This window comes from Canis lupus, chromosome 7 (genome assembly GCF_003254725.2).
Source record: "Canis lupus dingo isolate Sandy chromosome 7, ASM325472v2, whole genome shotgun sequence".
NCBI lineage: Eukaryota > Metazoa > Chordata > Mammalia > Carnivora > Canidae > Canis > Canis lupus.
The window spans coordinates 17,634,207-17,649,631 of NC_064249.1; the positions used below are offsets into that span (position 1 = coordinate 17,634,207).

The 15,425-nt window shown below is 34.4% G+C and overlaps 1 protein-coding gene across 7 annotated transcripts in view; it reads right to left on the bottom strand.

Moving 5' to 3' along the window:
- EDEM3 (ER degradation enhancing alpha-mannosidase like protein 3) overlaps positions 1–15,425 on the bottom strand; it is a 72,651-nt gene that overhangs the window by 20,198 nt on the left and 37,028 nt on the right. For all 7 annotated transcript variants that reach the window (XM_049112157.1, XM_049112158.1, XM_025430077.3 and 4 more), the window contains exons 8-14: positions 14,998–15,103; positions 9,665–9,762; positions 7,751–7,876; positions 7,455–7,538; positions 5,549–5,632; positions 4,908–5,032; positions 511–676 (exon numbers count right to left, since the gene is read on the bottom strand). In XM_049112157.1, coding sequence (XP_048968114.1) covers positions 511–676; positions 4,908–5,032; positions 5,549–5,632; positions 7,455–7,538; positions 7,751–7,876; positions 9,665–9,762; positions 14,998–15,103 — 789 coding nt within the window. The remainder of the gene's footprint in view (positions 1–510; positions 677–4,907; positions 5,033–5,548; positions 5,633–7,454; positions 7,539–7,750; positions 7,877–9,664; positions 9,763–14,997; positions 15,104–15,425) is intronic.

Genomic DNA, 15,425 nt, shown 5'->3' on the forward strand with positions numbered 1-15,425 from the left:
AAAAGAATGCTACATAAATAAAAATAATTATTTTACTTAACATTATAGCTTGTTCAAATGAAACACTAAATGAAATCTAAGCATATACCAGATAAACAATATAAGAAAACAAAACAAGAATACAGTTAGTAGTAAGAGTATACAGGATAAAACAATAAAAGAAAACAAAGAAAATATCAAGTATACTTTTCCTCTTACCATACATATATTTATTGAATTCTTTTTTTAAAATCCTTTTTTTTTAATTTTTAAAGATTTTATTTATTTATTCATGAGAGACACAGCGAGAGAGAGGCAGAGACACAGGCAGAGACAGAAGCAGGTTCCATGCAGGAAGTCCGATGTGGGACTTGATCCTGGGGCTCCAGGATCACCCCCTGGGCCGAGGGCAGGTGCTCAACCACTGAACCACCCAGGCATCCCTATTTATTGAATTCTATTCATGGATTACTTTCACTTGGAAAAAGAAACACAAGAGAATCAGACATTTAATTAAAAAACATAACCTACTGTATTCTTCTTAGAGATGCTTTGATTTGTAGTAGAGAGCCAAAGAGGTAACAGATGAGCTTCTGTTGTAAAGATGTAATCTTCTATGTCAAAAATAATGTCTTCTTTATCCGCAAATAATAGGTAAAGATATTTAAACATCTCAGCCAAGAAGAAAGAATCCATTCTAAAATATAAAGTCACAATAAATCTAAGAACATAAAAATATTCAAATGCCAACACTCTGAAAGACAGAGAGTCAAGGTCAATAAACACATTTATACCATTTTAGATGTCCAAAGTGCTATAGAATTTATCTATACCCCAGTGGTAATAGTCTTGACTCCAAGAATATTCCAAGGAAATGAAAAAGACCAGAGGCGCTGCCTACCACACAGGTACACTAAATCTTGTTAATAGTACAGACAAGATTTTCCAGTTGGCCTTCCAATGAAGGAGAGTTTTCCATTTCTTCTATTAGAGAACCAACAGTAGGGCAGTAATACAGATCAACTTTACTACTGAGAGCCATACAAGAATTCAATTAGTATTAATTAAAACTGGATAAGTAATACAATTTTGATGGAGTTCATTATGTAGCCATTTAAGTGACAAATAAGAAGGCTTCAAAGGTAAAGGAAATCATAAAAAATTACATGAAAAAAGTACAACACAAAAATCACAGGGACTATGATAACTTTGCAAATATTTAAACACCAGTCAAGAAGGGAATACAGAAGAGGGATAGAAATATACACAATTTTACAAATTATTTAATGTTATAATGTTTTAATAAACATTTTAAAGAAAAGCTTTAATAAAATTAAAAGTGGCAGAAAGAGCAGAGCTGTTAAATGGAGTTACAGTAACATGAAATTTAATTATATTTACTACCTCCCAAAATATCCTAGGTTTTGGCCATAATAACTTGTAATTTACTGGACAGATTGCATAGTTTCACACCTCCAGCCAAGCACAAGTCCTGGCACACAGTAGGCACTCAATAAACATTTACTAAATCAAAAGCAAGTTTTAACAGTATTACTAAAGAATGAACTAGAGAGGCAATGGCACATAGAGGTAAAGAACACAGGCTTTGGAAATAGAAAAGACTTTCTAATGACTAGCTGTGTAATCATGAGGTTATTATATAAGGACTATGAGCTTCAGTTTATTTTGCTGGAAAGGACATAATACAAGCCTAACCCCGGGTTAAAGACTAAATGAGATATTGTAAAGTCCACTATTTAGCATAGCACCTGGCATATTGTATAAGCTCAAAAACAGAGCTATCATTCTTTCTCCTACACATCAATGATATTGTGTTTTGGAACAAAGACTCATCTGTAATGTTTCAAAACTTTTTTGAACATTTTATATGTTAATTTTTTCAGAACAGATAAAACACCTCCAGTCAACTTGCAATATACTTATTATAATTTAATTTTTTCTGAGGAATAGTTATTGTCATGAGCAAATGCTAGCTTGAAAACTGAAAAATGGGGCACTTGGGTGACTCAGCATTTAAGCATCTGCATTTGGCTCAGGTCCTGATCCTGGGGTCCTGGGATCAAGTCCTGCATCCGGACCCCTGCAGGCAGCCTATTTTTCCCTCTGCCTATGTTTCTGCCTCTCTCTGTCTCTCATGAATAAATAAATAAAATCTTAAAAAAAAGAAAACTGTAGACTGATGAGCAGGGTGTTGATTTTTGCTGAATTCTAGAACTGATTATGAAACAGATGATTTGTAAACACTTTGAACAGAGAAATGATACACCACAATATGAATTGGGTAAAGCTAGCAAACTGGGTATCATATCATATAACCTAATTTGTATTAAAAAATCATAAACATACACAAATGCAAACACATATGCAACAAAACAATCTGGAAGACTATTTATCAACTGCCAACAGTGGTCATCTTAGGGTGGGCAAGTAGGGGAAATGTCTTAGGGAAGATTTTCATATTCTTTTTGCCATTTAAATTATTTCAGTTATTAAGGAACATATAGTTATTTCCATTTTGAAAATTGTGTGTGCATGCGTGTATATATGCTAGTGGGACAGGTGACAGCACTAGTAGATCTGTTGGGGAATAAGCCACTGGATGCAAAGGGCTTGTAACTCGAAAGCTCTCAAGTGTCACACCATAAGGTACACAGTCATGGTCCTAACCAGAATTCTTCCCAATAATTTAGATGAATTTTTTTAACCATGCCTATCCAAACTGTAGATCACTGAAAATAGGTAATTTAGGTGACTGAGATGAGAATCAAACTCTTTTCGGTCTAGAAACACACATGCACACACACAAACCCAACAAAATCAAATTTTGCTGAGGTAAGTATAAAGCTCTAAAGCTCTAAGCTTACACTAAATCACTTGCTCAAAAGCAGGGTGGAGAATACCCATGTGTCAGCAGGCCACAATTAAGTTAACTGAAGACAACTGGCCATAGCTTCACTGTGAGTCAAATACAATAAAGCTGCTAAAAAATCTAAAGCACATCTAGTAACGTGGAATGATGAAGATTAGTAGTTCTCAACCTTTTGTTGGGCCAAATGCAGAAGAGATACAATGCTGCCACGAGAACAGTGAGTTGATGAAGCAATGATCCTCAACTGGATAGAGGGTGTAAACCCATTATCTGCTTAGAAAATTAGCAACCTCACAGCTGTTCTTGAACAGTGATGTTTTGCCAGGCACATCTTGAGTATGGTTAATCCTGGATATGATATTTTAAGAGATACTCTATATATTGGAATATAATCAGATTGGGGCAAATGCAGTGGTAAACGGTCTAGAAACAATGTCATATAAGGACTATTTGGTAGGGAAAAAGAATGCTAAATTTAAAAACTGGAATTCTCTGAACAGTAAATCATACCATCCTCTATAATTCCTCAACCTGTTACTCTTTTTTCTACTATAATACAAATCACAAGATTACAACAATTATTTCTTTACACACCTATCTTCTTCACTATCTACAAGTCATGGGAAGGTAAGAACTGGTTCTAATTTCTCTATCTCCACACCTAAGGGCAGTGCCTAGCATACAGTAGGAGCTTAAATATTGTTCCTTGCATGAGTTGTCAGAATAGCACTGTATTCACAAGCTAATCTGCCTTGATGAGAATTCTGACTTAATCTTATTATTGTGTGACCTTAGGTAGGTTCCCCAACCTCTCTGTGCCTCGGCCTCTTCATCTATGCAACGAAGATTATAGAAGTTGCATTTCAGAGGGTTATTGTCAGGATCGAGTGAATTAAACAAAGCAAGTACTTAATCAGAAGAGTGCCCAGAACACAGGAAGCAGTCCATAAATGTTAAAAATAAATACACAGCCTATCTGCTTTCATTTCTTGCTGGTATCTGCATGCCTACTTCCAAAAACCCATCCATTTCTTATCAGCTATGATCAGAGAAGTAGGTCTCAAGCCTCATTAATTATTATCTAAATACTCTGATCGAAGGACTATGGGACAACTTTGAGTAATGATGAAAGATGTGACTCACCTGCCTTTAGTCCCTCTGCCTGAAATTTCTACCATTTTTCCCATCCTTCAAGATACAGAAGCCTCCATAAACCTCCCAGGGACTGTCATATCCCAATGTATTTCATGTCCCTTTAATATGGTCTGTTTATCTGCCTATTCTCAATGATTCAAAGATGGAAAAGACATGTCTTCATATCTTTAATTGTCAAAAACTAGTATAACTCTGGCACAGAAGACACCTTCATAAATACCTGTGGAATGAACATTTGGTAACCAAATAAGCAAACGTTAGTGCTCGTTAGAGATGTGTCACTATGTTCTGGATGGTTAAAATAACCAGAAAAGTAATCCTGGGATAACTGTAATGTTAGTGAATATCATAGTAACCAGAGTAAGCTTTTTACAGCTTGAATATTTCATACCATCCACATCTATCCAGTATTCAATGAAACAGAAATTGCCAATGGTCTTCACCAGCGCTCCAAATCAGCAACAGAGTTAAGAATACACACATTAACCAAGAGATGTTTGAGGAATTCTTGACTCAATACAAATCACAATCCAGATCATCCATCATCTTGATAACAGTTTTTATATTATGTACAACGCTAGAAATAAACACAGAACCCCGCCCCCCATTCCTAATACTCTTAATTACCAAGGTTCTGATAATGAACACTTACTCATCTACTTAGAATCATTGGAGCAGCTACTATATGCCAGGTACTATGATAAAAATACAAACTTTTTAAATGAGCCTATTGAAGAGAGTTTAATAAACACAAGGAACTAAGCTTTGCACCTTCAAAAACCCTTTGTAAAAGCATTAAGCTTATCTGAATTCTAACTAAGAGTTATATTCTGTGTTGTTTCAGAGTTACCCTGAGGAAAGGGGATGTTAGGAATTGTTTTACCTGTCCTCATGACTTCCAGTACGAACATCCTTCATGGCAGCAAATCCGCAAGGCACTCTAGCATATTTATTTAAATTTTCAATAAGTGTTTTCCCTACTTCAAGGTAGTAAGGATCTCCTGTAGCCTATTAAAAAGGAGAATATATGTATACATATATATAGCTTATATATTACCATATACCCACTCATTTATCAGATATTTATTGAGTACCTACTAGGTGCTTTGGCATTGTATCAGGCACTGGAGCACATGTTACACAGAACTTAGCTCTGAAAATAAGCCATGGATCTGCTTTATGGAATTTCTTAAACACACAACTGGAAAGCTGTCCAACTATATATCTTGGCTCTTAAATAACATTTTCAATGCCCAGAAAGGTAAGAGACATGCTTTAGAAAGCAGCTCTAGAATATAACATTTCTCCCATTAGAAATGTTCATGTAAATATTTTGAAAAGACACAAAACTTAGATGTCAATTCTTCTTTCAATAGTTATGAACTAGATGAATTAAAACCATAACATATCCAACCATTATAACATTAAACAAGGACTCTGAAAACCCAATTACTATTATAAGGTAGTGAGATATCCAACAGAAAATGGGGACTAAACAGCAAAAAGAGAGGTAAAATAGCTTACTTTATATAAGAAGTAGGTACTTTCTGCAAATTCTGGTCTTAAAGGATGTTGAGCCCAATGTACCCTGAAATCTGTAGTAAATGCCTGGACAAAACAACATATAAATAGGTATAGAAATGTGATTTTAAAAATAAACAAGTGGTTCTAGAATATATAGTAGTACATAAGTTAGACCATAAACAAGTTATAAATTAAAATATTGATAACTTTCATCTATAAAATGAAAGTTTTCATTTCTTAAGATCATAATTCATTTTTGCTAAGGTGCTATTTTTACCAACTAAGTGTAATTATTTCTGTAAGTGATCATTTTAGCTATTAGGAAGCTTAAACTATGAAACTCCGTAATGCCACCACATGGATCTTTGGGTTTTCTTCTTTTTCCTTATCTCTATTTTTTCTCTTAATTATTAAGTCATTCTCTATATTTCTATTTTAGCATTTTAGCATATGTTTTCTTTTATAACAACCTCAAATCCTCTGCGAGTGAGACAAGGCATTATTTAAAAATAAAACTAGTCTCGGGCAGCCCCGGTGGCGCAGCGGTTTAGCGCCGCCTGCAGCCTAGGGCATGATCCTGGTAGACCCTGGATCGAGTCCCATGTCAGGCTCCCTGCATGGAGCCTGCTTCTCCCTCTGCCTGTGTCTCTGCCTCTCTCTCTCTCTCTCTCTCTGTGTGTGTGTCTATGAATAAATAAATTATCTTTAAAAAAAAAGAAAAAAAAAGAAAACTAGTCTCATTTGAAATTATTCACTAACAGAGCCAACTGGTTTAAAAAAAAAAAGATTAAAAATAAAACCAAAACCTTTATGGGAACCAAATAAAAATTCATCTGTGGTAAGATGTATTTAGTTGAACTTTGGTTTATTGAGTGAATACGAATTTTCTAAATGCACAGTCCTATTTGCCTAAAGTCTAATAAAACCATACTTTCTAGGGATCCCTGGGTGGCGCAGCGGTTTGGCGCCTGCCGTTGGCCCAGGGCGCGATCCTGGAGACCCGGGATCGAATCCCACGTCGGGCTCCCGGTGCATGGAGCCTGCTTCTCCCTCTGCCTTTGTCTCTGCCTCTCTCTCTCTCTCTGTGACTATCATAAATAAATAAAAATTAAAAAAAAAAAAAAACCATACTTTCTAAAATAGATACTTTGGGAAGCAATGTAAGTTGGTGGAATGCTTAGATATCTCACAGAGTGTAATAAATAAACAGGGACAGAATAAGGCTATACATGAATTTGGAAATTTTTAATGGTACATTTCTGGAAAGCCAAAGTGTGTCCTGTTAAGATCTTACCATATCAAGCTAGCAAGAATATTTATTACTAATATATAAAAACTAGGCAGTCTATGTGACCAGGAAGAGTATACATTCAGTGTATATCATTTTCATAAAATAAGCTTTAGAAAATAAAGAGTAAAAAATCTCTCTAGCTGGTGGATATATGTAAAAGTTAGAATGAGACAATATGTAGGTAATGGCATAGATTAGAAAAGGCTGAGAAATACTAATTTGGGTTGTTGGGTTTTTTGTTTTTTTTTTTTTTTTTTTAAGATTTTATTTATTTATTCATGATAGTTACACAGAGAGAGAGAGGCAGAGACACAGGCAGAGGGAAAAGCAGGCTCCATGCAGGGAGCCCGACGTGGGATTCGATCCCGGGTCTCCAGGATCGCGCCCCAGACCAAAGGCAGGCGCCAAACCACTGCGCCACCCAGGGATCCCTTGGGGTTTTTTTTTTTACATAAAAGGTCAGCATTACTTTAGATTTCTCTTAATATATGAGAAAAAGGAAAACGTATATAGTACTGTATAAACCAAAAATAAATTAATTAGATAACATTTGCTATCTTTAAATTAGCAATTTATACTATACATAAATTAGAATTCCAATGATGATTTGCTTACCTCTGGTAGGAAGTTATGTTTTTTAATCACCTGATATAACATTTCATGAGTTTCAATAGCAGGTCTAATATCCCCCTTTAAGACCTAGAAGTCAACAATAAGAACAAAATTACCTAATAAAAATAGGAGTTGATTTTATCTAGAGTCATCATATAAACAGAAAAATATACATTAATAAATTTTAAAACGTGACTCCATTTTGGTAATTCAATTGTAGAGACCACATATGCACTTAATTGTTCTACATTAATATTAAGAAAGCATAGGTTTTGGGGGGGTTTCTTTTGGTTTTTTACCTGCAAACCTGGAAAAAAGGCGAGCAATGCATCCATCCAAGTCCGAGCATTCAGCATTGGCTTGTGGATATGCACATCAAGCAGAAGAGGTGGCTGGCTAATGTACCTCATTATGGCATCATAGTGCTAGAAGATCACAATATGTGTTCATGAAAGTAGATGAAAAAGATGTATTATTCTAAAAACACTACTTAAATTGCATTGTGAAGAAAGTAAAACTGAATTTATATGTAAATAAATTGACTAATTATTGTGTAAATATTTAAATCATTCTTTATGGAAATTTTTCTAAAATATATTATATGTACTTCCCTGCATTAATTCTGACGTGGAATATTAAAGATTATAGTTAATATAGAATCTTCTGAGGGGACCAGACCTGAACATCACTGTCTTGTGGGACTGGTCCATGGTTAGTAAGACCCTGTGGCCAAAGGATGCTCTTATGTCCTCTCGAAATATAGTTACAGGCTTCTATATTACAGAATTAGTTGTGTTTTCTCCTGTGTGTAGAAGTTTAGTCCCTTCTCAGATAATGTAATACTCTGGTGCTCACCCCTACTTAAATTAATGCATCTACTCATTATTACCACTCTTATAGTTTGCTACATCTGTCTTCTATGTTCTTCAAACTCTTTTTTCTCTTCTTTTTTCTTCTTCTAGATATTTCTCAGGTTTGACAACAACAGGTCGAGTTGTTAGTCAACCTACGATAATGAGCCAACAAAAATAATCTGTCCTTGTTCACCTCAAGTAAAAAAAAAAAATCTTGTTATAATCTAATCACCAATATGTGATCATGTTTTTTAATGTATTCAATTAGTAACTTATTAGGTCTCTTATTGTTTTTTCCTAACTCATCTATTATTTAATAACTATTCTTGAGTACCTGCTAGATGCTAAGGCACTGTTCTAACACTTCATATGCACTAGTTTATTTAATCCTTCCCATAACTCTATGAATAATACTAGTATTCCTATTTTCTGGATAAAGAACAGAGCCAAATAGTGTAAAGTTACCTGCCCAACTTGATGGGATGAGCACTGGGTGTTATACTACATGTTGGCAAACTGAACTCCAATTTTTAAAAAAATGTAAAAAATAAAATAAAATTAAATAAAAAACTAAAAAAAATAAAAATAATAAATAAAATATTGAAAAAAAAAAGTTACCTTCCCAAAGTGACAAAAGCAGTGGAACCAAGATTTAAACCCAGGCAGGACATTAGCCACTATACTACACTATGTCACAGTAATGTGGGTGAACTGATGGGTACACAAAGAAATTGTAAATGATTTCAAAAAGAATACAGGGATAAAGCTGATGAATTTGCTGTACTGATTTCAATTTGCTTCAGTTACGAAGGCAATCCAATCAGGTTCAATAATATTCCTTCCCCTTCTCCTATGCCTGTGGTTCTGACCCAGACTTAGGACTCACAGACCTGCTTTTGAAATGAATACTCACTAGTTTCGCTCAATCTCCGGCCCTGCATGTGTGTGCAGGTGTGATCAAGGACTAGGCCAAACTTTCAAGATTTCAAAAAGAATTGGAATCCAAAGGAGAAAGATAACTAGTAATTTATTCCAATAAATCCTCTTCCTCGTATAAAAGAAGATTAAGTAAACTCTGATCTACCTATTTTATGACTTATTGGCAGAACTTAAAAACTTCTGTTAAGAGATGAAAAAAAAAAAAGAGATGAAAATAAAACTACTCTGTAAACTAATTTTTGGAATGTATGTAACTTTGTCCTGTCCCTGTCCAACATCATCAGGAATACAGACAAAAAATTAATTCACAATTTTAAAAGATTATTTCTTAGATTACCACTCAGGTAATTAAGTTTCTATAAAAATCTGGCACTCAAATAAAATTGGCTTTAAAATTAATATAAAATTGGGTCAACTTACTGTATTAAATCTTTCCAGGAAACTGTCATCTCCAAGCAAGACATAAGCTTTCAACAGATATTCATAATATGAATCAATCCCTGCTCCAACTCCACTATCTACGGAAAAAATACATATAAATGTGATTCTTTATTAAACAAGTCTTAAAAATTCTTGACAGAGTACAAGTGAGGGTATTAGTACACTGAGAATGAAACATTAGTTTAAACATGAAACTTTAAAAATTCAACATTTATAGAAATATTAATCCTACTATGCAAATAGTAACAGTTCCTTGCTGATAATGTTTGTATTTCCAAAAAAAGAATCTTACTTTGCAAAATATGTCTTACTTTTTTAAAAGCAGGATATATTAGTTTTTTTTTTAATTTTTATTTATTTATTCATGAGAGACACACACACAGAGAGAGAGAGAGAGAGAGAGAGAGAGAGAGAGAGGCAGAGACATAGGCAGAGGGAGAAGCAGGCTCCCTGCAGGAAGTCCAATGTGGGACTCAATTCCCGGTAGGGGATCACACCTTGAGCTGAAGGCACACACTCAACCACTGAGCCACCCAGGCGTCCCAGAAGATATTAGTTTTATGAAGTTTTTCTAAGCTCATTTTCTCGGTGAGGAACTCCCAAAGAGGAAACATTGGAGAGGACCATTGTGCATTTTTAAAAACATTTAGACCCTTAATCAGTAAGACATCAATTTTTATTTTTTATTTTTTATTTTTTATTTATTTTATTTTATTTTATTTTATTTTATTTTTTTTAATGACATCAATTTTTAAAGTTAGATACAAAATCAAGACTGCTCCTATTTGGAGGTATCAATTTTAATTACTGCAACTAACCTGGTTGTTGGCTTCTTCCTCCAATATCATCATGAGGGCCAAAGAAAGAAAATAGGAAAACTGGAAGAAACCTGGCAGCATGAGCAGGGAGGGTCAGGGAGAGGGTGGCTTTGGCCTAGAGCAGTAGGCAGCCAGACACAGCTAAGAATCATCTGCTTTGCCAGGAACTGAGAAAGGTCTGATTTTTTTTTTTTTTTTTGACACAGAGAGAGAGAGAGAGAGCACGCACATGCACTGCACAAGCAAGGGAAGTGGAGCAGCAGGTAGAGGGAGAGGGATAAGCAGCTCCCCGCTGAGCAGGGAGCCGACCTGGGGCTCAATCCTATTACCCTGTAATCATGACCTGAGCTGAAGGCAGATGCTTAACCAACTGAACCACCCAGGTGCCCCAGAAGCATGACGTTCTGAAAATAAAAAGAATGTGTTGGAATAAGAATTTATCAGAAGAAGAAATAATAGAACAGGTACACTTATTTTAAATTATTTAATCTTAAAATTAGCCTAATAGATATACTAAAGAGATACGGAAGGTATTAGCAATATAAAATAAGAAAAAAAAATTTTAAGTAAGCTCTATGCCCATCATGGGGATTGAACTCACAATTCTACCAACTAAGCCAGCCAGGTACCCTGGGAAGAAAAATTTTTTAACCAGGTAGAAATATGGAATAAAAAATATAACAGTTAAAATAACCTAACAGATGGGATATATAGCAGAAAGGATATAGCTAAGGAACAGATCAGCAAATTGGAAGACTACCATTTAGCAATCACTGAGAAGAATAAAAGGCAGAAAAAAAGAAAATATAAAGATAAGATATATGGAGGACACAAACAGAAGTGATTTAGATAACAGGAATTGCAAAAAAGAGAGATAAAAATGAAAAGAATACCTAAAAAATAAAATCAGTTTTCAGCAATTAGAAACAAAGATTTTAAATAGAAAGGGCCCACAGAATATCAAAAGGAGAGCCAAAGAAAATTCTACACTTAAAATTATAGTGACATTTAAAAAATTTCTCTTTGCTTTTGAGATTCTTAGTCTTCCAAAGAGGAGGTTTTGAGATTCTTAGTCTTCCAAAGAGGAGGAGTAGATCACACATATAAGGACATAAAAATCAAAATAATATCACATTTTAAAATATGATGTAAGAAGACAATAGAATTGTATTTTCAAAGACTTGGTGGAAAAGAACTTAAAGAGAAAATTATATACAGCCAAACCGTCACTCAAATATGAAAGCATAAAAAATATGAAAGCATAATAAAATTACTGTTAGACTATTAAAGCTACTGAAAACAGGGAAAGTTAAGAAGGGAGACAAATCTAACAGATGTTACAAATCATATACAAGGTACAAGTGACCAAATACCTTGACAGTTTGTTACCTTTAAAAAGAAAGGAGGAGTGCACTAAGATCCAAAGAAGAAAGAATATATTCATAGTGAACAAGAACTACATAATATCAACAAAATAACTACATAATATTAACAAAACAGGGGATAGGGGTTGGGGTTGGGGGAGATAGAAGAGGCTAAAGCTCATTTCTCAGAAGCATGTAAATAAAGGTTTCATTAATAACAAAAGGATTAAAGAGAAAACAGGAAAGGTGGAACACAATGAAATTACAATTAAGACAGTATAAGTCCAAATATATTAAAAATTGAAATAAATGTAAATGGACTGAAACTACCAATTAAGACAAAGACTGACAAATTGGCTTCTTAAAAAAGTCAATAAATAAGAGTTACAATTACAGCATCAGCACCTGCAAAGACTGAAAGTAAAAGGACAAAAATAAAACCCTTTATCGGGCAATTAAAATAAAGCTGATGTAACTGTATTACTATCAGATTAAATAGCTGTAAGACAAAGAATACTATCAGAGATGATCACTGTATAATGATGAAAGATTCAACTAAGAAGAGAGAACAATTTTAAATGAATGCACCCAATAAAATAGACTAATGCATCCAAAAATATATATAAAGCAAAAGAGAATTACAGGGAGATATTAATAAGTCTTGGCTTATTTTCACTACCAGAAATTTTATCTACCTTTCTTAATTTTTGATAGATCAAGCAAACAGAAAATCAGTAAAGATCTGAACAGTATTAACTGAGCAAACTGACATTTGCTCAGTTATCTATATCTAGCAATGAGAAAATATATACTTTTTAAAGCACATGGAAAATGTTCACAAAAACTGGCCATGTTTGGTGCACCTGGGTGACTCTGTTGGGCATTCGACTCTTGACTTTGGCTCAGGTCATGATCTCAGGGTCATGAGGTTCTCCAACCTGGGTGTGGACCCTGCTTAAGATTCTCTCTCTCCTCCTTCCTCTCCCTCTGCCCCTCTGCCAACTACATGTGCTTGCTTGCGTTCTCTCTCTCTCTCTCTCTCTCTCTCTCTCTCGGGCGGGGCGGGGGGGGGGGGGAACTGGCCATGTTCTAGGCCAAAAAGAAAACGTCAATACATTTCAAAGGATAGTTATCACATAGATCGTAAGTATCATACAGATCAGATATCAATATTTTTAAAAATACAACTAACTGAATAGAAAATGGACAAACTACAAGAACATCAATATCAAAAAAAGCGAAACCTATATGATCAATAAATATGAAATGTTCAGTATCATCAGTGATCAAAGAAATACAAATCAAACTACTATAATGGGAAATCATTCAATTGGCAAAATCTTTTGAGTTTGATGATACTCAATGGAGACGGTGTTGATCCACAGGATCTCTTATATTTTCCTAGTGGAAGTATAAAGTGGTCAAACAACTTTTGAAAACAATTCTGACGTTATCTCCGGAAGCTGAACATTAACTTGTCCTATGATCTAAAAATTCCACTCCTCCATATGTAGCCAAGAAAAACTCTCATACATGTACAACAGGAGAAACATACAAAAATATTCACGACACTACTATTCACAATAGTAAAATCCAGGAAATGATCTAAATTGCCCAGACTGTGGCTCATTCATCTAATAAAATGTTATATATAGCAGTCAAAAAAAAATGAACTATACCTTCATGCAACAATACACATGAATCTTAGCCATATCATATTGAGCAAGTAAGTCTCAAAAGTATGCATAATATGATTTTATAAAATTTAAAACAAAACAAAAAATACACTTTTTAAGAATACATACAGATGCAATAAAACTTAATTAAAAGCAAATGACAGGGATCCCTGGGTGGCGCAGCGGTTTGGCGCCTGCCTTTGGCCCAGGGCGCGATCCTGGAGACCCAGGATCGAATCCCACATCGGGCTCCCGGTGCATGGAGCCTGCTTCTCCCTCTGCCTATGTCTCTGCCTCTCTCTCTCTCTCTCTCTCTCTCTGTGTGTGTGTGTGTGTGACTATCATAAATAAATTAAAAAAAAAAAAAAAGCAAATGACAATACAAGACAAGAATGCTGGCTATTGTAGTTAGGGGAAGCAGAGGTGTACGACTGCAGGTAGAAAGAGTCAAGGATCATATGCACAAGTGTATGTTGTCAAGTAATGGTCCATTTGTGGATCCTTATTATGTTATTAAAAATGACTAAGTAAAATGGGTCATTCCTGGACCAATGATGAGTGTGTCAAAAACCAAAGATTATGATTAGTTTAAAATTAAGTCTAATTAATTTGCACCTGAGTTCCAGGCAGGTTAAAAAAAGAAAAGAAATGGGGACACCAGGGTGGTTTAGTTGGTTGAGTGTCTGCCTTCAGCTCAGGTCATGATCCCAAGGTCCTGGGACAGGGTCCTGAGTCTGGCTTCCTGCTCAGGGAAGAGTTGACTTCTCCCTCTGCCCCTACCCCCCCTCTTGTGCGCTCTCTCTCTCTCTGAAATAAATCCATAACATTAAAAAAAAAAAAAAGAAAAGAAAAGAAAATGACAGAATTCTGAAGCTAGAATTCAGATTACTGTCAGGAACCATTTAGATAAAATTTGGAAAAAAAATCTTACACAATACTAAATAGACAATAAATAACATAATTTTACTAAGAATATTCTAAGAATATTCTAGTATATTTCTATTCATCTATGCTTTACAGGGGTGTTGTATAAAGATAAAATTATATCCTTTACATAATTCTATATCCTGTTTATTTATGTAACATTTGTCTCATAATTCCAATTTGTTTCAATAAAATCTAGTGATAACATTAATACAGATTTCTATTTAATGTGAGATGGCTGAGGTATTCTGATTAGTTCTAGTGCTTCATCTATATCATCTATATCCTATATCTATAATGCCATACCTATTAAGGTATGAAATAAAACAGTAAGTCCATCTAGAATAAATACTGTTATTTGGCACCGAAGAAGAAAATCAGGTTAAATTAGTTCAAATTAAAATTCTAGCATTCTAGTGAAAAACTATATTTTATACTGTCCCAAAGATTATTTTAACAAATGAAAATCCTTTATTACCCAACCATTCTGAGGATGTGAAGCCTTGATTTAAAAAGCCCAACTTACATACCTTTTCTTACCCAGTCTCCAGTATGAATATTTATAGTCACACCCACTAAATTACTACTTCGCTGTCTTTTTTCCCAGAGAAAATCAAGAGCTTTTCTTGCATATTCCTATAATTAAAAAAAAAAGAAAGCACACTTGAAGAACTGCACATCTCTGGCAAACAGGAAACAAAGAAACAAAAATCAAAGGTTCACAGACTTCTTTAAGGATTAAATAAAATTCCTAAGATAATCATTAACAATATACATCAAACGTCCTTACAAGTCAAATCTTGGCTCTTTTTCAGCCAATCAAATCTAGGTAGAAAGAATGAGTCTAAAACTGCTATTTAGTGGAAGTGATTTCACTTTGAGACCATCATGTTTGTCTACTCTTGCATGCAAGTTCATATTCACATATATGATTAAATTATATTAATTGATGCCATAA